The sequence below is a fragment of the Myotis daubentonii genome, chromosome 3, assembly GCF_963259705.1.
Source record: "Myotis daubentonii chromosome 3, mMyoDau2.1, whole genome shotgun sequence".
NCBI lineage: Eukaryota > Metazoa > Chordata > Mammalia > Chiroptera > Vespertilionidae > Myotis > Myotis daubentonii.
In genome coordinates, this window is record NC_081842.1 from 112,187,791 (window position 1) to 112,214,313 (window position 26,523).

General features: G+C 39.4%; 1 protein-coding gene and 1 non-coding gene across 4 annotated transcripts in view; both read left to right on the plus strand.

Annotated features, from left to right (window-relative positions):
- PLSCR1 (phospholipid scramblase 1) overlaps positions 1-18,446 on the plus strand; it is a 33,464-nt gene extending 15,018 nt beyond the window's left edge. For all 3 annotated transcript variants that reach the window (XM_059688207.1, XM_059688206.1, XM_059688208.1), the window contains 4 exons: positions 1,426-1,646; positions 4,566-4,727; positions 15,790-15,951; positions 18,278-18,446. In XM_059688207.1, the coding sequence (XP_059544190.1) occupies positions 1,426-1,646; positions 4,566-4,727; positions 15,790-15,951; positions 18,278-18,334 (602 nt within the window). In that variant the 3' untranslated portion in view covers positions 18,335-18,446. The remainder of the gene's footprint in view (positions 1-1,425; positions 1,647-4,565; positions 4,728-15,789; positions 15,952-18,277) is intronic.
- Positions 17,128-17,265, plus strand: LOC132232166 (small nucleolar RNA SNORA36 family). The gene has a single exon (XR_009452309.1). It is a non-coding gene; the product is annotated as a small nucleolar RNA SNORA36 family (small nucleolar RNA).
- Positions 18,447-26,523: the final 8,077 nt, after the last annotated feature.

Genomic DNA, 26,523 nt, shown 5'->3' on the forward strand with positions numbered 1-26,523 from the left:
AAAGGCATATCAACAGCCACAATTATAACACTTTAACAGATGTGGAATGATTAAAACTGGTTATTTACAAATGTCTCTCATCCTGATAATTCGTTTCTTAAACTTAGGAATCAAGTGGTAAAATACTATTACTCTGGGCATCCATCCTCATGATATAGACCCTAATTTAGAAGGAAACCAACCAAAATTTACTTTTGCTCCCTCTTCTCTCTAGAAGCACTTCAGTGATTTATCACTTTATCTAACCTCTCTCACTCTGGCTTTTCCTCTCCTAATATGTGATAACCTTGAGATTAGCACAGAGCCACGTGCGGTAGTGCACTTATCATAGTGCATTTCCAAAGTGAATACATTTTTTGAATATGGATGGGTATGTTGTAGAAAATTACAATCCTGCCAACAGTTTCTCTTGGGAATTCAGATGAACCCTGTAAAACGTTTTTGCCATGGGCCGAGGATTATCACTTAGGATGTTGAAGGATGCTGATCCTAGAGATCTGACTTCCTAAAACAGCATTCCTGCTCATGTGAATGGGTCTGACTCCAACAGATGTCTCTCTGGGTACAGTACTCCTCACGTATAATATGAGCATAGGAGGTCACCAGATGTTTCAAAACTCGTGACAGGAAGATTCATGAACCATAGTGTTTTTTTTCCTAGATATAGACTTTAATGAAAACTCTTCACCTCTCTGCAAAGTTTCTTACCACTAGTAGAAATTATAATGTTAATTTCACTAGTCGGTGATAGATTCAATTACAATAAAATTATTGTCTATTGTATTCAGATTACATACAGCATACATTGGTAGGTATTTATAATGTTCTCATTATTGTTAGTTTGTTTAAACTCCTGGAAAGGAGTTCTTTGTTGTTGGATAAATTGTATTCTGAATTTTTTTTCATGTTTTATTTTAGGGAATTTATTTTTGAGATTATAGATCCTCCCAAAAGACCCTATATAGTACAGTACTCCATTCATAGTTTTTAGATTTATAACATATATATATTTTAAAGTGTATACTAGTATATATTAATCATAAAACATAAAGTTCCAAATTTAGTAATTATTAACTATTTGTATGGGTTGCTCAGGAGCTGGAAAGACATTCTAAGGTGAGCAAATAGTATGAGCTCTTAAGTCTCCCTTTTAAACACAATTCTATGGAATTAGGAGAATATGGGTTTTCTTTTCCATGTCTCACACAGGACTCTTAATTTTGTATACTTTCATACTCTCTCCTAATTCTCTTCCTTTGTTGTTTTTCCTTTGTTGGAATCATCTCCAAACACCTTTCCTTTGCTTTCTCCCAATGTGACATGAAGTATCATCTAAAAATTGTATAACTAGATATTATAGTACCTTAGGATAGATTCAATAGTCTTTTATCATAATGGTCATAATGACTCCCTTTATGTTTTTAGTCTTAACAGGTTTTGAAACAAATAACAAATATGAAATTAAGAACAGCCTTGGACAGAGGATTTACTTTGCCGTGGAAGATACTGATTGCTGTACCCGAAATTGCTGTGGGGCTAATAGGCCTTTTACCATGAGGATTCTTGATCTTATGGGCCGAGAGGTCATAACTCTGGAGAGACCACTAAGATGTACCAGCTGTTGTTGCCCCTGCTGCCTTCAGGAGGTCAGTGAGCATTTACCTGGGTAATATGTAAAGTAGTTCAACAAGAATTATCACCCTTTCATTGAAACTGTATAATCAAATAAGATTTTCTAAAATTTGGTCCATGAACTATTGTTTTATGCTTGAGAGTAATTGGGAGAAGAAGGGTGGCAGGTGAAAAATAGTGAGCAGTTAGGCCCCTGGCCCTGAGAAGTTCATCTCATGGGAATGAGGTTCTGCTCAGAGTCAGACTTTGGGGAGAGTTGAGAAGATAAGGCATGTTGGTAAAGTCCCTTACTTTAAATGACCATGAGAGGTCTGGCTAAAGCCAGAGGAGGGCACTGCAGAGAATATCCTAGGATACAATTCCAGGATCAAGTGTACAGAAGAATGAAGAAAAGAACAGATATGTCCATCTCACAATTTTGGCCAACCTATTATGGAAGATACCTAGGAGATACCACCTTTGAGAAATGCCAACTCCTGTGTTCTTAAGTTCCCCATTAAAAAAATTAATATATTTGAGCACCTGAAATAGATATATGCTAGGTGTGGGTGCCTTCAATTACTTGTCAGCTCACTGGTACAGAACGTGGATCTCAGGGGAGGCACCAGTGAACAGAGAGCATACAGGAAAGTTGGTCTTTGCCTCTATCCCCACAGCTACTTGTCACAGCTGTCATTCCAGACAAGTAGCTGTGAGACCAGGTCACAGACTGACCGAGGCACAGGCACATAGATATTCGAAGTCTAAGACTGCATTTATTTTCAAAAGATAACTGAAGCTATTCCTACTGAATTATGTTGTGTTTCGTCATTTAGGTTAGGTATAATGGTATCTATCCATAGGAATATCTGAGGAAAAACAGAGTTTGGTGGAATATGCTCTGAATGTAAAAGGCACATTGACAAACATTATACTATTGACTTTAGAAAATAGTTTATGACAATGTCACTTACACATGAGCATTCTAAGGAACTCCCTAATACAAGCATGTCAAACTCAAAGGCTAACATGGGCCGAATAAACAAGGTTTAAGTTTATGTGGGCTGCAAAGTAACAAAAGCCTCAATTTTCATAGAAATATAGGTTTATTTCAATAGAGACATGCTGAATACAAAGAGCTGAAATAAGTGAGTACTTGTTAACATAAAATAATAGAACATTTTAATAAAAATTAATATTTTTTCTTGAGCATTAACTTACCAGACACTGAATACTGCACAAATTAATAAGCATAACAAAAATAAACCTATTTTTCTTGTTCTCCAAAAGCAAAATATTTCCCGTTGCGCACACCAAACAAATCAGTACAAGACTAATGACGTGGCAATCAGCTGCTAAAATATTTGCTGCTAGTATTAGTGGAGAGAAATTGTGTGCCTCTGTGTACAACGCATAAGGGAAATGAATGCAATACAATTATAGTAATCAGTCATTAGTGAATGTTGTAGTTCATCCTATCTAATAAAGAGTGAATGTGCTAATTGACCATCATGCCCTCAAAGATGGCGGCACCCACAGCCACAAGATGGCAGTGCCCAGTCCCCTCAGCTCTGCTGGTGTGGCAGGCACACAGCACGGCTGGGCCCGCCCCCAAGCGGGTCCAGCCTCTCCACATGACTACCTCCAGAGTATTCCAGTTTCTTCAACCCCTAGCTGCCCAGGGCCTGCCCGAGGCACAGGCAAGCCTCGGATGTCGGCTGCCCAGCTGATGCCCAAGGTGCAGGCAAGCCTTGGATGTCAGCTGCCCAGCCTCCCAGGGCTTCCTGAGGCTCAGGTAACTAGGGCCGGCCGAGGCTTGCACTGCTGGCAGTGGCAGCAGCAGAGGTGTGATGGGGGCGTCGCCTTCCCCTGATCCCCAGGTTGCCTCCTTCCCCTGAGGCCTCCCGGACTGTGAGAGGGGACAGGCTGGGCTGAGGAAATCCACCTCCAGTACATGAATTTTCATGCACCAGGCCTCTAGTTATTAATAATTATGTATAACAGGATATTGAAAAAATTAAGTTATGCAATTTTTATTAAAATATTTCTTACATACCATTATATTGGCCAGGCTACAAAAATATTTGTTGTGGACCATATGTAGCTCATGGGCCGCGAATTTGATATGCTCGCCCTAGGTTACCCCGCTAATAGCAGAGCCAAGATTCTAGGCCCCAGTTCCTTTCCATTATAGAGCCATTGCTACTCAGATTTGAAAATTGCACCAGCAATCAAGATTCTATTCATACATCTAAGCCACTGTTTTTATAGGAGTTTGAGAAAAACAACATCCTATATAATAAAAGCCCAGTGACCAAAATGGTGGAACGACCAGAGACCAGGGAAATCAGGCAAGCAGGCAAGTGGTTAGGGGCGAGCAGGCAAGCAGATGAGAGGTTAGGGGCGATCAGGTAGGTAGGCGAGCAGTTAGGAGCAATCAGGCAGGCAGCCGAGTGTTTAGGGGTGATCATGCAGGCAGGCGAGCAGGAGCCAGCAGTCTTGGATTGTGAGAGGGGTGTTCAACTGCCAGTTTAGGCCCAATTGGGCGAGCAGGAGCCAGCAGTCTCAGATTGCAAGAGGGTGCAGGCTGGGCTGAAGGATCCCCCTTCCCCCCATGCAAGAATTTTGTGCAGCAGGCCTCTAGTGTTTGATAAGTATGGAAATTTTTAATTGTACAGGTTTGGAGAGAAGTGCTGAAGAGTGGAGTCTATGCATGCAGCCTGTCTGAGTGTGTGACTCATCTCATCTACTTTGTAGCTAGGGAATCTGATAAAGTTAGTTAACTCTCTGTTCTTCATTTACTTCCTCCATGAATAGGAATAATAGCACCAACTTTTTGTAAATCAAGTGGTGCTTAGAACAGTGTCTGACACTTAGAATGTATTCAATAAATAAGAGCCATTATTAGACATCATTATTATTATTACAATTTACATGTTCTTTTGCTTTTGTAGATAGAAATTTATGCTTCTCCTGGTGTACCAGTGGGTTATGTTATTCAAAATTGGCACCCATGCCTGCCAAAGTTAACCATTCAAAATGAAAGGAGAGAGGATGTACTCAAAATTATTGGTCCATGTCTTGTGTGCGGCTGTTGTGCAGATGTTGATTTTGAGGTAAGAGATGTAATCATGTTAATAGGTTTTTCTTTCCTAATATAATAATAATATAAGTTGTGAGGATGTTACAAATATATTGAATAAATACGTGTATCCTAATATCTCAAGAGGGAGACACTGCTCATATATTTAACTTTGGTCAGAAAGGAAGTCATTAATCTCATTGAGCTTCAGTGTTGATTATGCTAAATGAAAAAAAAAAAAAAGCAGAGCCTTGCCTCACCCTCTTTACTGAGTGTTTGGTGTTTGTATTTGTTTGGTTTATCTATTGGCTCTGTGGTGTTTTCTCCATAAATATATATTCTCCTTTTTCTTTTCTCTCCTATCTTTTTTTCTCTCTCTTAGATATCATTTGTGCTCTCTTTTCTATCCCCTAATTATCTTTTCTAGGGTGGTTGCTTATATGCAGTTATCGGTGCCATGAGTACATTCATGCTTTGTTCCCTTTGGGTCATGTCTTGTTAAGGTGAATATTTTGGAATTAGTGTTCTACATTCTATTTTCATATTTCCTTTAGCATCCTTTTACTCTACCTCAACTTTACCTTTACCCCAAAACTCTCTTCCCCACTTTTCCCCTTTTGTTGTCCTGTTTCTCTTACCCTATCCCTGCTTTAGATTTTCCCTATTCCTTATTTTTACCCCCTGTTAAAATTTCACCCTACTTCTATATCTAATTACCAATCTCCTGCTTTAAATCTATATACACCTCTCTCTTCTCTTTCTTCACTGTACAAAGTTATTTTTCTCACTGTCGTTTTGTTGTTGTTTGCTTGATTGTTGAGTATATTGGGGGTTTTTTATGCTTGTTTATGAGATTGTTTTGCTTTTTATTTTTATTTTTCTGTTGTTTTTTTTTCTGGTTATTATTTTGCTTCTGTTTTCCCTCACCACACTTGATATTAGTTGTTGTTTGCAGTTTGCATTCATCTCCAGGGATCTGTTGCTGGAATTTGTTGGGATTAGTGGCTGTTCTATTGGAGTTTTCTCCCCATACAAATAGTTTCTTCCCCTCTTCCATTTCATCCTCTTTCTTTTCGCTCTCACTTTTTTTTTTCCTTCTCCCAATTTCATTTTTGCACTCCTTTTTTTTTTCTTTTTCTCTTTTTTCTTTTTCTCCTCTTGCTCTTTACCCCCTAATTCTCCTTGATCTGGTGGTCACCTTTATTTGGGGTTATTAGTATTGTGAATACATTTCAGTGCCTTGTGCATTGTGCCTTGTTGTGTTGTATTTTGTGCCTTTAAATCAATGCAGCAGAGAGAGAACTACATAACCAAACACCTGGAGAAGAGAGATCATGGGGAGACAAAGAAACAGCCCACATATGAAAGAAAAACATGCATCACCAGAAAAGGAAGTAAACAAAATGGGGGCAATGGAGGCAAGCAACCTGTCAGAGAAAGAGTTCAGAGAAATGGTCATAAGGTGGATGAAAAGAATGGAAGACAAATTCAACAATATGAGTAAGAACCAAGAGGAAATGAAGAAGGACCAAGAAGAAATGAAAAAATGACATCACTGCTATAAAGAACTCAATAGAAAGCATCAACAGTAGACTAGAAGAAGCAGAGGACCACATCAGTGAGCTAGAAGACAAGGTAGGAAAACATACCCAAGCAGAGCAGCTTCTAGAAAAAAAAAATTAAAAGGCAGGAGGAGAGCCTAAGAGAACTTTGGGACAACACCAAACAAAACAACATCCACATAATAGGGGTGCCAGAAGGAGAGGAAACTGAGCAAGGAATAGAAAACCTATTTGAAAAATAGTGACAGAAAACTTCCCTGATATAGGGAAGAAAAAACTGACACAAATTCAAGAAGCTCACAGAGTCCAAAACAAAATGAACCCCAAAAGACCAATGCCAAGGCACATCATAATTAAATTGGCAAACACCAATGACAAAGCAAGAATCTTAAAAGCAGCTAGAGAGAGACAGAAAGTTACTTACAAAGGATCCCCCATCAGACTAGCGACGGATTTCTCAACAGAAACACATCAGGAAAGAAGGGAATGGAATTAAATATACAAAGTCATGCAAAGGAAGGGTGTGAATCCAAGAATACTGTACCCAGCAAGGCTATCAATCAAAATTGAAGGTGAAATCAAGAGCTTCACAGATAAAAAGGACTACCGGAAGTTATTACCACCAAACCAGCAATGCAAGAAATGCTAAAGGGTCTGCTGTAAAAAAATAAATAAATAAATAAGAAGAAACAAAGGAGGAACAGAGGGGTAAAGAATAAAAATGGCGACAAACAAGTATCTATCAATAATAACTTTAAATGTAAGTGGATTAAATGCCTCAATCAAAAGACTTAGGGTAACTGAGTGGATAAGAAAACATGACCCATATATCTGCTGTCTACAGGAAGCCCAGTTCAGAAAAAAAAACATGCACACAGACTGATGGTGAAAGAATGGAAAAAGGTTTTTCAGGCGAATGGAAATGAAAAAAAAAAGCTGGGGTAGCAATACTTATATCTGACAAGTTAGATCTCAAAGTAAAGGACATAAAAAGAGATAAGGAAGGCCACTTCTTAATACTAAAGGGAGCAATCCAACAAGAAGAAATAACTCTGATAAAAATATACGACCCAATATAGGAGCACCCAAATAAATAAGAAAACTTCTGGAGGGGATCAAGGGAGAGATTGACAGCAATACAATCATAATAGGGGACTTTAACACCCCACTATCATCATTGTACAAATCCTCTAAACAAAAAAATCAGCAAAGAAAAATCAATCCTAAATGACTCACTAGACCAGATGAAATTAACTCACATCTTCAGAACATTTCACACCAAAGCCACAGAATATACATTCTTCTCAAGTGCACATGGGTCATTTTCAAAGCTAGACCATATATTGGGTCACAGACAAAGTCTCTTCAAATTCAAGAAGATAGAAATCATATCAAGCATCATCTCAGATCACAGTGGCATAAAACTGGAAATCAACTACAATAAAAACAATCCAAAAAAATCAAACCCATGGAGACTAAATAGCATGCTATTAAACAATGACTGGGTTACCAGAGAGATCAAAGAAGAAATAAAAAACATCATGGGAACAAACAACAATGAAAACACAGCAATCCAAAACCTATGGGACACAGCGAAAGCAGTCTTGAGAGGGAAGTTCATAGCTCTACAAGCCTACTGTAAAAAACAAGAAACAATGATAATAAATTACCTAACCCTATAACTCAAAGAGTTAGAAAGAGAGAAACAAGAAAAGCCCAGGGTGATGAGAAGGAAGGAAATAATAAAAGATCAGAGTGGAGATAAATGACATAGAGACCAAAAAAACAATACAAAAGATCAACAAAACCAAGAGCTGGTTCTTTGAAAGGATAAACAAGATTGATGAACCTCTAGCCAGGCTCACTAAGAAACACAGAGAAAGGACCCAAATAAACAAAACCAGAAATGAAAGAGAATAAATAACAACAGACTCCACAGAAATACAATGGATTGTTAAAAAAAAAATACTATGAACAACTCTACTCCAACAAACTAGACAACCTGGAAGAAATGGATATATTCCTAGAAAAATACAACCTTCCAAAACTCAATCAGGAAGAATCTAAAAATCTCAATAGGCCAATAACTATGGAAGAAATTGAAGCAGTCATCAAAAAGCTTCCATCAAACAAAAGCCCCGGACCAGACGGCTTCACAGGGGAGTTTTACCAAACATTCAAGGAAGAACTAAAACCTATCCTCCTCAGACTACTACAAAAAATTCAAGAGGAAGGAACACTTCCCAGCTCATTCTATGAAGCCAGCATTACCCTAATACCAAAACCAGATAAAGACAACACAATGAAAGAGAATTAAGGCCAATATCCCTCATGAACATAGATGCCAAAATCCTCAACAAAATCTTAGCAAATCGGATCCAGCAGTACATCAGAAAGATCATACACCACAACCAAGTAGGATTTATCCCAGGGATGCAAGGATGGTACAATATCCGCAAATCAATAAATGTAATACATCACATAAACACTTTGAGAGATAAAAACCACATAATCATATCAATTGATGCAGGAAAAGCATTTGACAAAATCCAACACCCTTTCTTGATAAAAACTCTCAGCAATGTAGGAATAGAAGGATCATACCTCAACATAATAAAAGCCATATATGACAAACCCACAGCCAACATCATAATCAATGGGAAAAGCTAAAACCATTTCCCCTGAGAATAGGAACAAGACAGGGATGCCCCCTCTCACCACTCCTGTTCAACATAGTACTGGAAGTACTAGCTGTTGCAATCAGACAAGAAGAAGAAATAAAAGGCATCCAAATTGGAAAAGAAGAAGTAAAACTGTCCTTATTTGTAGATGACATGATACTGTACATAGAGAACCCTAAAGATGCCATTGAAAATTATTAGACTTAATAAATGAATTCAGCAATGTAGCAGGATACAAAATTAATGCCAAGAAATCTATGGCATTTCTTTATACTGACAGTGAACTTACAGAAAGTGAGACTAAAAAAGCATTCCCATTTACCATCACACCAAAAAAATTAAGATACCTAGGAATAAACTTAACTAAGGAGGTAAAAGACTTAGATGCAAAAAACTACAGGACAATGAAAAAAGAGGTAGAGGAAGACATAAATAGATGGAAGAACATATCGTGCTCATGGATTGGTAGAATCAACATCATCAAAATGTCCATACTACCCAAAGCAATCTATAGATTCAATGCAATCCCCATTAAATTACCAATGGCATATTTCACATATCTAGAACGAATGTTCCAAAAATTCATCCGGAATAAAAAAAGACTTCGAATAGCTGCAGCAATCTTGAGAAAGAAGAACAAAGTAGGTGGGATCTCAATACCAGATATCAAGCTGTATTACAAAGCCACTGTTCTTAACACTAGAAAGACTGAAATTTAGTATATACCTATATTGCCCAAAAGCAGTCAAAATGACTGCATTGTGAAAGAATAATATCGGAGCACTCTTCACTTATGTTCCTTAGCTTTTCTAATAACTCACTTCTATTTGACATTTCTTTCATGAATTTAGGGTGCAAAAGAAATAAAATAAACAACTTATTAGAACAAGTATCACTGCATAAAGATTCGAATAACAAGTACTAGTTTAGCTTATTGAGCAACTGCAACTTATCAAGTATCGACAATTTATCATGTACTTGTATGTTATCATGTGACGGTAATCAAAAAAAAAATGAAAACTGTTATTTCAATACACAGCTGAACTGGTCATATAAGAAATTTACTCAATTCAATAATAAGAGTCTAAAATTTCCCAAGCAGTCAAAATGACTGCTTTTGGGCAATATAGGTATAACACACACACACACACATATATATATATATATGTATGTATATATACTGGAAATGAAGGAGGGGGAGGTAACTACAATTATTAATAAACGCATTTATATGTTGTACAAAAAGTCACAAAATTCTAAGACATTGTGTCCTTATATACATAATTGTTTTTCTAATTTAAATCAAAAATCAGTCAAAATGACTTCCTTGGGCAATCTAGTGTTAAAACAGATTGGTACTGGCACAGGAACAGACATATGGATCAATGGAATAGAATAGAGAACCCAGAAATCGACCCAAACCACTATGCCCAATTAATATTCAACAAAGGAGGCAAGAGCATACAATGGAGTAAAGACATTCTCTTCAATAAATGGTGTTGGGAAAATTTGACAGATATATGCAAAAAGATGAAACTAGACCACCAACTCACACCATACACAAAAATAAACTCAAAATGGATAAAAGACTTAAACGTAAGACGGAAAACCATAAAAATACTGGAGGAATCCACAGGCAGCGAAATCGCAAACATATGCCGTAGGAATTTCTTCTCTGATAAAGCTCCAAGGGCAATGGAAACTAAAGAGAAAATAAACAAATGGCACTACATCAAAATAAAAAGCTTTTGCACGGCAAAGGAAACCATCAACAAAACAACAAGAAGGCCCACTGCATGGGAGAACATATTTGCCAATGATATCTCCAATAAGGGTTTAATCTCCAACATTTACAGGGAACTCATGCAACTTAACAATAGAAAGATAAACAATCCAATAAAAAAATGGGCAATGGACCTAGATAGACACTTTTCAAAAGAGGACATATAGAAAGCCGAAAGACATATGAAAACATGCTCAAAGTCACTAATTATACTAGAGATGCAAATCAAAATGACAATGCGGTATCATCTCACACCCACCAGAATGGCTATCATCAACAAACAACAAGTGTTGGAGAGGATGCGGAGAAAAACGAACCCTTCTGCACTGCTAGTGGGAATGCAGACTGGTGCAGCCACTGTGGAGAACAGTATGGAGTTTCCTCAAAAACCTAAAAATGGAACTTACATTTGACCCAGTGATCCCACTTCTAGGAATATATCCCAAGAAGCCAGAAACACCAATCAGAAAGGATATATGCACCCCTATGTTCATAGCAGCTCAATTCACCATAGCTGAGATTTGTTAACAGCCTAAGTGTCCATCAGCAGATGAGTGGATTAAAAAACTTTGGTACATCTACACAATGGAATACTACACTGCGGTAAAAAAGAGGAACTCTTGCCATTTGCAACAGCATGGCTGGAACTGGAGAGTATTATGCTAAGTGAAATAAGCCAGTCAGCGAAAGATAAATACCACATATTTTCACTCATTTGTGGAATATAGAGAACAACATAGACTGATGAACAGGGACAGATCCAAAGACAGAGAAACAGCGATCAGACTATCAATTCCCAGAGGGAAAGTAGAGGAGGGTGGGGGTAAGGGGAAGAGATCAACTAAAGGACTTGTATACATGCATATAAGCCAAACCAATGGACACGGACAACAGGGTGATGAGAGCATGAGTGTGTGTGTGTGGGGGGAAGTTGTGGGTTAATGGGGGAATGAGGACACTTTTGTAATACCTTAAACAATAAAGAAATTAAAGATAAAAAAAAGCAGAGCCTTGCACTCAAATAAATATAAGCAAAGCAACTAAATTTAAACGTGGTTTTGTATAAAAGTCCTATACATTATCCATTTTGAATAGAAGGTTAACCTTGTTATCTACATCTGATTGCAAAAGCCTGTGATCCTTGCTTAGTCTGAAACACAGGCTGCCAATGCTCTTGGCCCTCTTCAGAAGATCTAACATGTTTGAATTCCTACAGAAAGTCCAATTATGCAAAGAGAGTTTTCAGAAAGATAGTGTAAGATGAGCTACCCAATTATACTTCTCTGTGGTCTTTCTTTATCTTTGTATTAAATTTGATTGTTAGAGCCCAGTTGGCATTGCTCAGTGGTTGAATATCAATCTATGAACCAGGAGGTCATGGTTTGATTTCCAGTCAGGGCACATGCATAAGTTGTGGGCTCAATCTCCAGTGTCGGGGGTGCAGGAGGCAGCCGATCAATGATTCTCTCTCATCATTGATGTGTCTATCTTTCTCTCCCTCTCCCTTCCTATGTGAAATCAATAAATGTATTTTGGGGGGAAAAAAAGATTGTTAGAAACCACAATATATCTTTGTACTTACTACATGGAGCAATTTCATCACAGCTGTTTTCCAACAGATGGCTTAACCTTAATAATTCATGTTATTTAGTTGCAAATATTAAAAGTCAGAAGGTTTTTTAACTGAATCTTGATTATCTTGTTCTATTGGAAAAGAAGAAAATGTGGTAAATTGGGCCCACATTTCTATAAAAGGGGCAGAAAACAGGCTGAACCTAAGTGGTGCTGCCCGTTGTGAATAATATGTGGGAACTCTGCCAGTCTCCCATGACTTTCTTAGGTTTTCCACTAGCCAGTTTCTTTCTGTTATATTATCTGCCTGGTTACATGATACTGAATTCCTGTGTTAGACCCTGGTTATATAAAGACAAATCATTTAAAAGTGATATAGATTGTGGAATAGGATTTATGCTATGTATGTATAAAGACTTTATAGATTTATGTATAATGATAGTTCTTTACATAGGGGTTATCATTCCTATCAAAGATCCAGAGGAGTAAAAAGGTAATTGTTTTTTCAGGGAGTATTAACAGAAGTTTGGCTAACATATATTTTATTTGTTTAAAAATAAGTGAAAATACTAGTGAAGCAAGCCAGACTTGATTGTGAAACTCTGATATTAATGCTAAGGAATTAGCAACCCTTCTCAATGGATGATTTAGAGCATCTGTTATAGGTAATAAATTAACTCTACTTCTGTGTATCTAGAATAGTGCTATTAAGTAACATCTTTGAGTGAAAATAGCACCTTGAAACATTTCTGAAAGCTAGCTGATGGGAAATGGAATGCAGAAATTATCAATATGAGGAACCATTATGGAATATGAATTCTGTTTGAATATGAATTGGCATGGCAACTTGGTATATGTAATAAATAGCAAGAGCAGAAGTTATGCCATAAGGAAGAAATAATTCAAGAGATATTTAATAAATGTACTAAGTGGAACTGATTCATGGATTTGATGTCAGTTGAAGATGAAAGAAAATTGGGAGAGCTGATCTCTGAAGATAAGAAGCTGAATGAATAATAATGCCATTGGCCACATTAAGAATCTTGGAGGAGAATTAGTTGATGTATGAAAAGCTAATAATTTGTATTTGAGTTGTATTGGATTTTAGGTATGTAGAGGGAAAAGTTGAGGGGTTTTCAACACACAGATGATAGTTGAAGCCATGAGTACATAATGCTCTAGGAACTAATTCACCAAGAACAAACTTCATATAATGGAACAATCTGCAATCGATCATATAAGAAGTATTTAAAGAAACATTAGACAAAACAAGAACCATAAGGAGAAGAATGAAACTAATATTAAAGGACAGGAAGTTTTGAAAACAAGACAGGTAGTAGAATGAAGATTGATAAAAACTCATTGGAAAGGACTTAGATACAGATGAAGATAAATTACTGAATGAAAATCTATGTTAGGAAAATAAAGGGGTATAATTTAAATTTAAAGTGATAAAACAAATTTGAAGGGATGGGAAGCTAGAATAAACTACTCTTGCATACATGCCAAAGAGGAGTACAGAAAGAGGACAGAGAATGTGCTGAGATAATGTTCAAATAGATAAATGGCTAAGAATCTCTAGAATACCTTTATCAATTATTTTTAATAATTAACATTTAAATTAAATAGTAATATCAGTTTATTTTTTCAGAAGTTAAAATCATTTCATTATATAGATTTTCTGTTTTTTAAGTATCTAGAATTTAGCTAAAAATTACTTAGTCCTGTTGACTTTTCAGCTGTAGATCATTTTTCACATTCTGAACTATAGGAATAAAAAAGAAAATATTAATATCTATTAAATCTAGTGCAGCATTATTGTGGCTCATAGGTTATCCTCTGTATTGTTCATTTTCAAAATTAAAAATAAATTTAAAAAACAAAATAAGATTACTTTACAAGCTACAAATACTTAGATTACAGCTATTAGCAGATAAAACACTAAAGGGTGCACAAGATTTACTTAGTCTGTTTTCCCAGAACAGTGTTGTATAACATAAAACCCCTAAAGATCAGTAGCTTAAAACAACAGGCATTTGCTATCATGCTTGTGAGTCTGCAGGTCAATTGTGTCTCAGTGGATACACATAGGCTTAGCTAGATGGCACTGATTTAGGCTTGAAGTTGGCCTTGGGCCTGCTCCAAGTGTGCTCATTCTAGAGCTCTAGCAAGAACTACATGATTTTATGGTGGCTGATCACTGGAGAGCAAGAGCCAGGCCAAATCGCTTAGCCATGTTTAAGGTCTCTGCTCACTGTCATATACACTAACATTCCATTGGTCAAACAAGTCACATGGCCAACCCTAAGTATCAATGTTCAGAGAAGAATACTGGGCCTACAGTGGGAGGGGTGGATGAATATTGATGAACAGCAACCCATGCTGTCACAGTTTTCATATTAAAAGAGTATTTCAGGTTTGTTAAGAACTTAAGCACCCACACTGGAATAAAATGAGTCAACTGTTTTTAGTTTCCCCACATTTATTTCGCAGTTCCAACTTGAGCTGGAGCTTCAAAGGATTTTGCTGTCACATGTGCTACCTTGTGTATATTTGAAAAGGACTTTTCTCTTCCTGAGTTGACACAACCCTATGTGTACACACCATGGTGAGTGTGGCTACCATCAGCTGCCATATGCCCACTTGGTGAGGTGCAACTGTCTAACTCTTTATAGTGATCCTGGAGTTTCTTCAGGCAGAACTGTAAAATCCAAAAAAATTACTTCAGAGCTTTTTTTCATACACCTTTCCTATTTTATTGTTCCGTCACTCTCCTGTTGTCCAATCTTACCCCAACCCTGGACCTGTGGCATCTCTTTAAGTTACTTATTAGACACTTTCCTTCACTAAAAATTGCCAGTCCTCTTTCCCAGCACCTTAGCACTTCCTGTTTGTCTACTGACATTGAGTGGTAATGTCCTTCCCATCACATGTAATCACTCAGCCTATGTACTAGTAAACTCTGTGCTTGTCTTAAAGCAGATGTCACATGGTGTTTAGTTTGCTACCTTCTTGATGGCTTCTAGAAATTTCATCAAAGAAATATTTAATGTTTGTATCTTTTCCTGCTTAAATTTTGTTTTAGATCACTTCAAATAATTTAGTATTGTGTCTTAATATACTAGTACAATATAAAATGTTAAATATTTCAGTAAAACTACTTTCTTTTTTTAAATATTTTTACTGATTTTAAAGGGGAAGGGAGAGAGAGAGAGAAACATCAATGATGAGAGAGAATCATTGATTGGCTGCCTCCTGCATGCCCCCTACTGGGGATCGAGCCTGCAACCCAGGCATGTGCCCTGACTGGGAATCATGTATCTATAAATACAGGAATTTATATACATCCAATGAGCAATATACTCTTCATAGTTATGTATTGCACATAAGCTTAATAACACATTTGTTTCATTTTATTCCAAATTTGAAAGTAGTTTCATTATTAGTTTTCTAGAATTCTTTAAGACCATCATTTTTTTTTTTTTTTTTTTTTTTTAGATTAAATCTCTTGATGAAGAAAATGTGGTTGGCAAGATTTCCAAGCAATGGACTGGTTTTGTGAGAGAGGCATTTACAGACACTGATAACTTTGGGATCCAGTTCCCTTTAGACCTTGATGTGAAAATGAAAGCTGTAATGCTTGGCGCATGTTTCCTCATTGTAAGTATATTCTTGCTAATGTTGGGTATTTACTTAATATCATTCTGAAAGATTCAGTAAAGTGTACCTTTTTAAATGACTTGCTTAAATTTATAGATTATATTCAAATATTCAATATTTAATGCTAGCTCTGAAATTCCATTTTCTCCTGATAGTCTGGATTCACAAATGACTAATTTCTCTGGAAATTCTATAGTTTCTCATGGCAATAGAAGGACTGTGTGTTATGGAGAGGCTCTGCTCTTTGGGGCTTCTATTTAAAAATCAAAATAGGTGCACTCAGATATGTGCTAAGGTGGAGTAGAACCCAGTGAAATGGGGAGATTTTGTCCTGATTCTTTATTAAATTAACTGTTCTACTACTTGAGTGCGAACTGCAATAAAAATGCATCCAATCCAACCACCAGATAGAACTGCCAGTTGACACACACAGGATAGAGCAGTATTCTAAACTTGTCTTCCATTAAATCACTTAGTGGTTCTCAACCTTCTAGTCCTTTAAATACAGTTCCTCATGTTGTGACCCAATCATAAAATTATTTTCATTGCTACTTCATAACTGTAATGTTTCTACTGTTATGAATCATAATGTAAATATCTGATATGCAGGATGATCTTAGGCGACCCCTGTGAAAGGGTCGGTCGACTGCCATAGGGGTCGTGACCCACAGGTTGAGAACCGCTGACTTAGGGAGATTTCAACGCCCCCCCCCCCCAAGTACCAAATCATACCCCCATTCAATTAAATCAGAAGCTCACAATCAAAAGTTTGTTGTTTAGCTCTTAAGGTGATTCAGTATGCAGCCAAAATCAAGGACACCTGGAAGAGAGCAACAGTTCTCAATCTTAGCTGCACAGTAGAAACACCTGGGTAGCTTTTTAAATTCCCTGTATCAAGACTGCACCCAAATAGTGAATCAAAATCTCTGGAGATGGGACCAAGCCTTCAAGCTGTTTACATCACTTCCAGGTGATTCTAATCTGCAAGCATGGTTTGGAACATCTAAATGAATATCTTAAATATTTATTTGGGGATGCACTCAGAAAAAAATAAAATATGAGAGAATATACAGCAAAAAGATCCATTTCCTTCAACAAGTAAATGTCTGGAAAATAAAAAGATAATAAAATGAGAGAGACTTAAAAGACAACTTAATGCAGTTTGTAGACTCTGCATACTGAATCGAACAAACCAGTATAAAAAGACATTTACACCTTGTGCTGTTAATTAAACTTTGGAACATTGAAACAGGCTAGGATAAATGAATGGGTAGAAAAATCTGACTCTATTCACTTATCTCCAAGCCTATAAAAAAAATTTACAGGCATTCATAGAAATTTCAACATTGACTGGCTATTGATGATTAATAACTTATTGGTTTTTTTAAGATCTGATATTTATGTAATGGTATAGGGAAGATAAGGCAGTCAGGATGTTTGGATAGATAGGACATGGGATTGGGGGTGGTAGTGGGATTGTTAGTAAATGACCATGGAATAGATTGGGCTTCTACTAAAGGACTATTAAAGACTGTGCAACCTCTAATAGACATTGGGAATACATTGAAATAGTTTTAGTTAACTCATTATGTTTAAACTAGATATAAATAAAATAGTTATAAATCCAAATTTTAGAAAGATAAATCCTGGTGACTGTGTGAGAAATGGATTAAAGAGAGGTATAATTGTAGTAGAGTAATTGCAAGTGATTGCAAATAAGGATTAACTTATTTCTGTTGAAGGGATAAAGGAAAATGATAGATGTGAGAGATAAAATCCATAGGATTTGACTTTAAGTCATGGAAGAGAGAATCTAATTAGGCATTGATGGAGTGAGACCAGCTGGGGACACAGTGGACAAATTTGGAAGAGAAATCATAAAACTGGGCCAAACAGTTCTAAGTGGTATTCTAACTCTAAGATGGCTTTCATTCCCCTGAAATAAATCTAAAAGTTGTACATGGTATTCCAGTCTTAAGAAAAGTTATATTATTAGAGAAAGAATATAAAAAGTTTAGGAAGAAAGGTTCAAAAAGAGTCATTACACGAGACCTGAGAAAAAGTGAAATTGAGAGAAATTATCAGATGACTAATTAAATCCATACAGGTATTAATAAGTGATTAGAATTATAGGATTTAATTGCTATTGAAATGGGAAGCTGAAGCTATCAACTTTTCCCAGATCTACTTATAATAATCAATTTTCTTGGTTAGCAGATATGTCATTCTGTTTCATCATATTTCATATCCCTTAGCATTTATGCATCCAAGAATTGACCTCAGTTTTATTACTGAAAACTTATTTCTGTATTTTGTTTTTATTTAGGACTTCATGTTTTTTGAAAGCACTGGAGCCAAAGAACAGAGAGCAGGAGTATGGTAGTGGATTAATAAACATCTCTGAAAATGTGAAGTTAGAATATTGATTGGGACTATGTACAAGTAAAAAAATTAGTTTTCTTTATTGAAATTACTTATAAAATACGTGAATTATACTGTGATGCCTGAAGCTTCGGGTATATGATTTCCAATTTCAAACCATATAGTTTATTTTCTGTATAACTTATAAATTTGCTTATACATTTGCTTTCATTTTATACATTTTGTATTTCATTGTATATTGCAGAGAAATAACATAAGGAGCTTTACTTTTAAACATTGATAAATGTGCTTTATTTTCAATTTTATAGCAAAATTAAAATAATTTCACATAAAATTATGTATTATTTTATTAAATTTAGTTACAATTACATATGTAACAACTAATGTCATTTTGCAAATATTGTATATTCAAAAAAGTTAAAACTGAACATAACTTCAGTTTTCTTTACAATTATGTTCAAACTAGAGGCCCGGTGCATGAATTCATGCATGGGCAGGGTTCCTCAGCCTGGCCGTTGATCAAGGCCTATTGGGGGACTGGCTGGCCAGGGGGGAGGGGCCGTGGGAAGTTGGCCGGCTGGGGAGGAGGAAGGGCTGCGGGAGGTTGGTCAGCCAGGGGGGAGGGGCTGCTGGATTTTGGCTGGCAAGCCCTCCGATCAGGGCCAGAGGGGAGGGGCCACGGGAGGGGGACTGGTGGGCCAGGGAGGGCGAGAGGCCACAGGAGGTTGGCCAACCGTGGGGAGGGGCCGAAGGAGGTTGGCTGTGGGAGTGCACTGACCACCAGGGGTAAGCTCCTGTATTGAGCACCTGCCCCCTGGTGGTCAGTGCGTGTCATAGCGACTGGTCGACCAGTCGTTCTGGTCATTTGGTCATAATGGTCGCTTAGTCTTTTATATATATACTAGAGGCCCTGTGCACAAAAATTTGTGCACTGGCGGTGGGGGCAGTGTCCCTCCACCCCACTTGTGCCCTCTCACAGTCTGGGAACCCTCGGGGGATAACGACCTGCTGTCTTAGGCCCGGTCCCAGGTGGTAGAGGGCAGGCCCAATCCCTAGGTGCAGCTCCTGGTCGGGCTCAGAGCAGGGCCGACTGCGGAGTTGGGGCACCACCCCCTGTCATGCACAGAGCAGGGTGGATCAGGAGGTTGCGATGCCACCCCCAGTCATACTCAGGGTAGGGCCGATTGGGGGGTTGGGGCACTGCCCCCTATCACACTCAAGGCAGGGTTGATGGGGAGGTTGCAGCGCCACCCCGTCACACACAGAGCAGGGCCAATCGGGGGGTTGGGGTGCTGCCCCCTGTCACGCACAAAGCAGGGCCCATCAGGGGGCTGGGGAGCTCCCCGCTGTCACGCACAGAGTAGAGTGGATCAGGGGGTTGGGGTGCTGCCCCCGTCACACTCAGGGCAGGGCCGATGGGGAGGTTGTGGCTCTACCCCGTCACACACAGAGCAGGGCCCATGGGGGGGTTGGGGCACCGCACCCTGTCACACACAGAGCAGGGCCGATCAGGGGGTTGGGGTGCTCCCCCCTATCAGGCACAGAGCAGGGCTGATCAGGGGGTTTGGGCGCTGCCCCCTGTCACGCTGCTCCAGGGTCCAGGAGGCCTCGCGGCTCCGCTGATCCCAGTGCTGGGAGGCCTCGCGGCTCCGCTTGACACAGGGGCAGTGAGGCTACGCTGCTCAGCTGATCCTGGTGCTAGGAGGACTCACTGCTCCGCTGATCCCAGTGCTGGGAGGCCTCACTGCTCAGCTGATCCCGGGGCAGTGAGGCCTCGCGGCTCCGCTGATCCCGGTGCTGGGAGGCATATTACCCTTTTACTATATAGGATAGAGGCCTGGTGCACAGGTGGGGGCCGGCTGGTTTGCCCTGAAGGGTGTCCTGGATCAGGGAAGGGTAGCGAAGTTACGGTTAATTACCATGTTTCTCTTTTATTATATAGCACTAGAGGCCCGGTGCACAAAAATTTGTGAACTCGGTGGGGGGGAGGTCCCTCAGCCCGGCCTGTGCCCTCTCACAGTCTGGGACCCCTCGGGGGTGACCACTTGCTGGCTTAGGCTGGCATCCTGGGGGATTGGGCCCAACCTGGCAATCAGACATTCCTCTGGCAGCCCAGCAGCCCTCGGGGGATGTCCACTTACCAGCGGGGAGCAGACCTAAGCTGCAGTCAGACATCCTTAGCATTGCTTCCACCACCACCGCTGTACTGTCAGCCATCAGCCTGGCTTGTGGCTGAGCAGAGCTCCTCCATGTGGGAGCTCAATGACCACCAGAAGGTAGCTCCTGCATTGAGCATCTGCCCCCTTGTGGTCAGTGTGTGTCATAGTGACCAGTCATTTCCAGTCTTTCTGCTGTTAGGGTCAGTTTGCATATTAGCCTTTTACTATATAGGATAGAGGCCTGGTGCACAGGTGGGGGCCGGCTGGTTTGCCCTGGTGTCCTGGATCAGGGTGGGGGTCCCGCTTGGGTGCCTGGCCAGCCTGGGTGAGGGGTTGATGGCTGTTTGCAGCTGGTCACAGCCCCTTCACGGTGGGGGTCCCCACTGGGGTGCCTGGCCAGTCTGAGTGAGGGGCTGAGGGTCATTTTCAGGCTGGTGGGCGACTGAAGCTCCCAACCTCTCCTTCTTTTCTTTTTTTTTTATTCTGGGATTTATTTACCTTCTATGGCTGTCACTGGAGCTGAGAGCCAGCTCCAGCTTGAAGCCTCAGCTGCTGAAAGCAGGCATCTGGGGTTTGTTTGGCTTCTATAATTGAGACACTGTTGCAGCTCCAGCTCTGAGGCCTCCGCTGCTGAAAGCAGGTATCTGGGGTTGGTTTAGCTTCTATAATTGCAACATTGTTTCTTAGAGTGCAGCTCAGAGCCTGGCCGCAGCAGGCGGGAAACCTTGGCTTCCTCCATCGCAGGGGCAACCAAGCCTCCTGTTCACTTCAGCTGTGTGGCTGCCGGTTGCCATCTTTGTTGGCAGTTAATTTGCATATCCTGCTGATTAGCCAATGGGAAGCGTGTCAGAGGTATGGTTAATATCAGGGCCAGCCTGACAAGGTTGAGCTGGGCTGAGGCAGGGAGGTGGGAATTGAGAAAAGAAAGAAAGACAGGAAAGCAGGATCGGGAGGACCCCAGTTCTTGAGGAACTGAAGCAAGTTTATTAGCCACACAATCTTATTTATACACAACACACTGAGTAGGAGGTCTGTCAAGAGGAATGTATTCTTTGTTCCTCTTAATCTCTAAGGGAGAGACACAGAAGAAGGGCAAGTTCTCAGTACAGCATATCTCAGTAAATAGTTACAGACTTCTTGGTAAGCTATGAAAGGCTGTTCTTATTCTACAAAGGTTGCTCTCATTCTACTGATAATCGCCATCCAAACAAGTCTGGGAAAACTGTGTGGGTAAGGGTCTCAGCCTTGCTAGCCTCTTCAGGTGCAAGGACCTTGCCAGCTTACATCTGGCTTCCAACAGATCCCCCTTCTTTGTTTTTTAGGCAAAGTTCATGTTTCAGGGTCTGACAGTTTCTTATGTGTCCATGTCAGCAGTAATATTTCAGTTCTGGATGGTGGACAAATGGTGAAAATGCAGGTCCAACCCTCTCTGGTTTGGTCCTGGGCAACCTGCAGCGACGCACAGCTGCTGACTGCTAGCATGATAAGGTGTCTTCACCATCTTTATTTCTGGACTGCTTCTCTTCTTGTTGTCTCATGGGGCCACTGCTATTCTATGGCTGGAGCAGTCCTGATAATTCCTCTCTGTTGCAGGAATCCACATGGTCTTGGAGTTGTTTTCTGAAAATATACAAATGTATTCTCGACCAAAGGTTAATAAAGGAATCATATCTATAATTTAGACTTGGGATTCTTTTAATTTTTGTCCAAACGATTTTCCTTTGGCTTATTTTGACACCACATATGTTTTTCATGGGTGTCTTACTATTAGCATTATAAATGAAAAAATTAATTTTCAAGTAAAAATTTTAAAGCAATTAAGGCATTTACTTAACAGGTTATTATTCCACTATCCCCCATTTTTTTGTTTTTTAGTATTAGGAGGTTTTTGGAAATTTTATAATGTAGTCTAGATAACTTTTAATTTTAATTTTTTTGTATAAAAATATGACTGCTTTAGGTTAACTGTATGTTAAGCAAGGAATGACTTTAGGACATTTCATGGGCTGTCAGCCAAGTCTCTGTTTTCTGGGTACCGATCTCAGCTGGTTCAAGTCTCTTTCTGTTATCTGGGTCCTGATCTGAGCTGGGCATGGGAAGTGGAAAGCAGCCATGGGGACAGGAGACCTCCCTCAGATGGGACGAGTGTTCAAGCCCCTGTATAGTTGGAGGGGTGAGGATCTGTGTCCCACCTCTGTTGACCCCCAAGTTCTCTCCTGATGGCCCCTCTGCAACTGTGCCTGTCTTAAGTTGTTCCTTCCTTGAGGAATCTTACCCGTCTCTGGCTAACCATCCATCCTCCGGGGCCAAGCAGGGTGATGTGAGGTTCAGTTCTGTCTCCTTGGTAGCCTATGCCTCTGTGGCCTCCATGCCCAACAACTGCCTTGAAATCCCCTCGCCTGCTGGCAGGGTCCTGGCATTGATCACATATCTTGGGGAATCCAGGTTTCTTCTCCAGGGAGGGCCCAGCTCATGCCATTGGGCAAGAGACAGATCCATGGTACCAGCCACCATGAGGCTTCAACCTCAGCATGAACAGAGCTCAGGCAACAGCTGTGGGCAATTGGAAGAGGGACCCCTTGGCAAAAAGGGCAAGAGAGGTCAATATAGAATGCTCAAGTGCCTTCCCAGGGGGCCTTCCACACAGTGGAAGGGATTAAATCCTTTCATGTCCTTATTAAATTGCTGCCAAACATTCAAAGAATTAGTTTGTAAGTTTGTTTGGGATAAATGTACAACATGCTGTTGTAAAATATCAAAAAATATTAATGACATTGGAGAGTAATATCATGTAAGGATATTCTTTGCTTTAGGCCATGGCAATTCAATTTTAAACGGGAAATGACATTAATTAAATTTCTTCAATTAGTCTTTCAGTAACTTTACACTAGCTATATTCAGGAAGGCAAAAACCCAAATTTACTTTTCTATATTAAACCTTTACAGCAAGTAACCTACAGGGTTACTTCTCGGATGTTGACTGATAGTGCCGCAAGGTCATGTATTTCAAGTCAAAGTTATTAAATTTGGTTGAATTAAAAAATCCTTTAAAAAGAGAGAATAAATTTTTGAAAACATTTCAGGGCCTGTGAAATGTCCCAAAGTCATTCCTTGGTTATAGTTTTGAAATTAAACTTGATAGACCATCAAATACATATGTGTATATAAGATTTAAGTCTATATTCAATTCTGTCCTCTAGATTTTTCATGAGGCAAATTTAGATTATTGAACAATTTTTAGTATTTTGTTATTTCAGAATATCTAATTCAATTTAGCAAACTCCCAAAGCCTTAGGCTGCCATTGACTGGAAATAATTAGTCTTGGGCTTTATTCTGTACATTTGTAAAGAGATTCCAGCTCAAAACTCTTATCTAAATGTCCAAAAACAGGACAGTTGCACGCATTAGTTTTAAGCCAACCTTTTCTCTTCACACATGCACAGAAATCCCAGATGCATTTTTAAATTTTGTAAAACTTTTCAAATGTGAGAAGGAGACTTTAAATTAGAATACTTGGGGAGGAGGCGTCCATATTGGATTGCCATGTGCTCCCTTCTTCCCTTCCCCACATGCTTTGGGGGAAACTTCCCTAGGCAATATTACTGTACATATGATTACTGCTAGCATGGCAGGAAAGACATTCTCAGGTGTCAGGCATCTGTACCGTCTTCTTTACCATGCCCCAGGTGGTCTCCAGGCTGTTTGTTGTCCGGCTCATCCTCCTCCTGCTGCTCATCTTCAGTGGACTGCTTGGAGTAGCTGTTCTCTGTGGCTTGATGTAGTTGATTGTCTGCAGCTGCATGGTGTGGCTCCAGGCGCAAGGTCCTCAATAGTCTGCCTAGTTTCTCTCTTGGATCCCTGTTGCAGTTTAATATTTCTAGCAGGAATCCACACAGGTTTGGAAAAATTCTCTGGGAATATACAAGCATACCCTCTGCCAAAGGTTAATAATGGGTCAGGTCCCTTCCATAAACCAGATTCCGGATCATTCCATTTAAGTAGACCATTTTCTTTTGTTTTATTCTGACACCAATGTAGCTCCATAGGTGTCTTTCCATCAGCATCACAAGTGAAAAAATTTAAAGTAATTAAGGCTTGGTGCAGCCTACCCGTAAGTGATTTCTCCATCATCCCTCCTTTTTGTTTTTCAAGTTGGGATTTTAGCTGCTGATGCTGTCGTTCCATAATGGCCTGTCCTTGGGAATTATATGGTATTCCTGTAATGTGCTGAATTTTCCACCTTTTATAAAATTCCTGGAATTGACAGCTTATATAAGCAGGCCCATTATCAGTTTTAATAACTTTTGGAATTCGCATGATGGCAAAAGCAGCTAGGCAATGATTAATAACTTGTTTTGCCATTTCTCCTATAGAAGCAGTAGCCCATAGGACTTTTGAAAAGGTATCTACAGAGACATGCAATGCCCCAAGACGTCCAAAAGGAGTATAATGTGTTACATCCATTTGCCAGATATGGTCCCTTAGCAAACCTCTAGGGTTGACTCCTGTGCTAGGCCCTTGAGGTAGATGTAACATGCAAGTGGGACATTCCTTGATAATCTGTTTTGCCTGCTGTCGAGAGATTGAGAATTGTTTGGACAACATTTTGACAGGCTGATGTAAAAGCTGATGAGACTCTGAGGCCTGTTTTAATAAAGCTACCAATTGATCAGCATGTGCATTTCCTTTAGTTAATGGGCCAGGTAATACACTGTGAGCCCTGATATGAGTGATATAAAAAGGGTATTGCCTCTGCTGCACAATCTGCTGGACTTGTTGAAATAGTAAGAATAAACTTTTGTCACTAAGCCATTTCAACCGGGCATTTTCAATTCTACTTATAGGCCCGAAGCATAAGAGGAATCAGAAATTATGTTAACCGGCTGTTGGAAATCTTGCAACACAGCCTTAATAGCTTCCAATTCAATTCTTTGCACAGCAGTATGATTGGTCAGTATGACTCGGTCTGAATTTATTGTATGATAGGTGGCTTTCCCATTAGATGACCCGTCAGTAAAAACAGTTCATACTCCAGGGATAGGTTCCTGCCTAGTATTTTTTGGTATAATAATGGGGGTGTAATATAAAAATTGTAGTAGTTTATCTTTTAATAGGTGACAGCTAAGTTCCCCTGAATAGCCACTTAACCCAATTTGCCAATTTAAATCAGTCTGAAATAACATTTCTAATTGCTTCCCAGTGAGGGGAAGATAGATGCATTTTGGTTCTTCTCTAAGCTGCCTGCAATGCTTTCTAAACTGAGATATCAGTTGAGCCATCAGTTCTACATAAGTAACAGCAGTTTTAGAAGACTGATGCCCTAGGTGGACCCATTCAATAATAGCGGGAGAGTCTTTATTTTGGAAGATGACTCCAGTGGGACTACTTGCAGTATGGTTAATCTGTCTCAATAAAGGCAATTCAGGCTGTACCTGTGCTACTTGGGCTAAGGATATTGCCTGCTCAAGTCTTAGAAACTCCTTTCTGGCGTCATCTGTTAGTATTCTGGGTGAGGAAAGGTAAGAGTCAGCCCTAAGTATATTAAATAAATTTGTCATATCTCACGTAGAGATTTTTAGGTAAGGTCTTAACAGTTAATGTCCCCTAATAATTTCTGAAAGTCATTTAAAGTTTTAAGGCTATCTTTTCTTAGTTCTACCTTTTGCGGCCTAATGCATTGGTTTTCAATTGTGGTTCCCAGATATTTAAAAGGTGTCTCTTTCTGTACCTTTTCTGGAGCAATTTTTAAACCCCATTTAGGGAGCTCCTTTTCTAATTGGAAAAACATTTCCAAAGTCTGCTCTTCCCGTGGACTTGCTAAGAGCAAGTCATCCATGTAATGAATAATGTAACATCGGGAATATCTGTCCCTTAAAGGCTGAACAACTTGAGCCACATATTTTTGGCACAAGGTAGGGCTATTGGCCATTCCTTGAGGCAAAACCTTCCACTGATATCTTCTCATGAGTTCTATATTATTAATAGATGGCACTGAAAAGGCAAATCTTCGTTTATCTTGAGGTGCCAAGG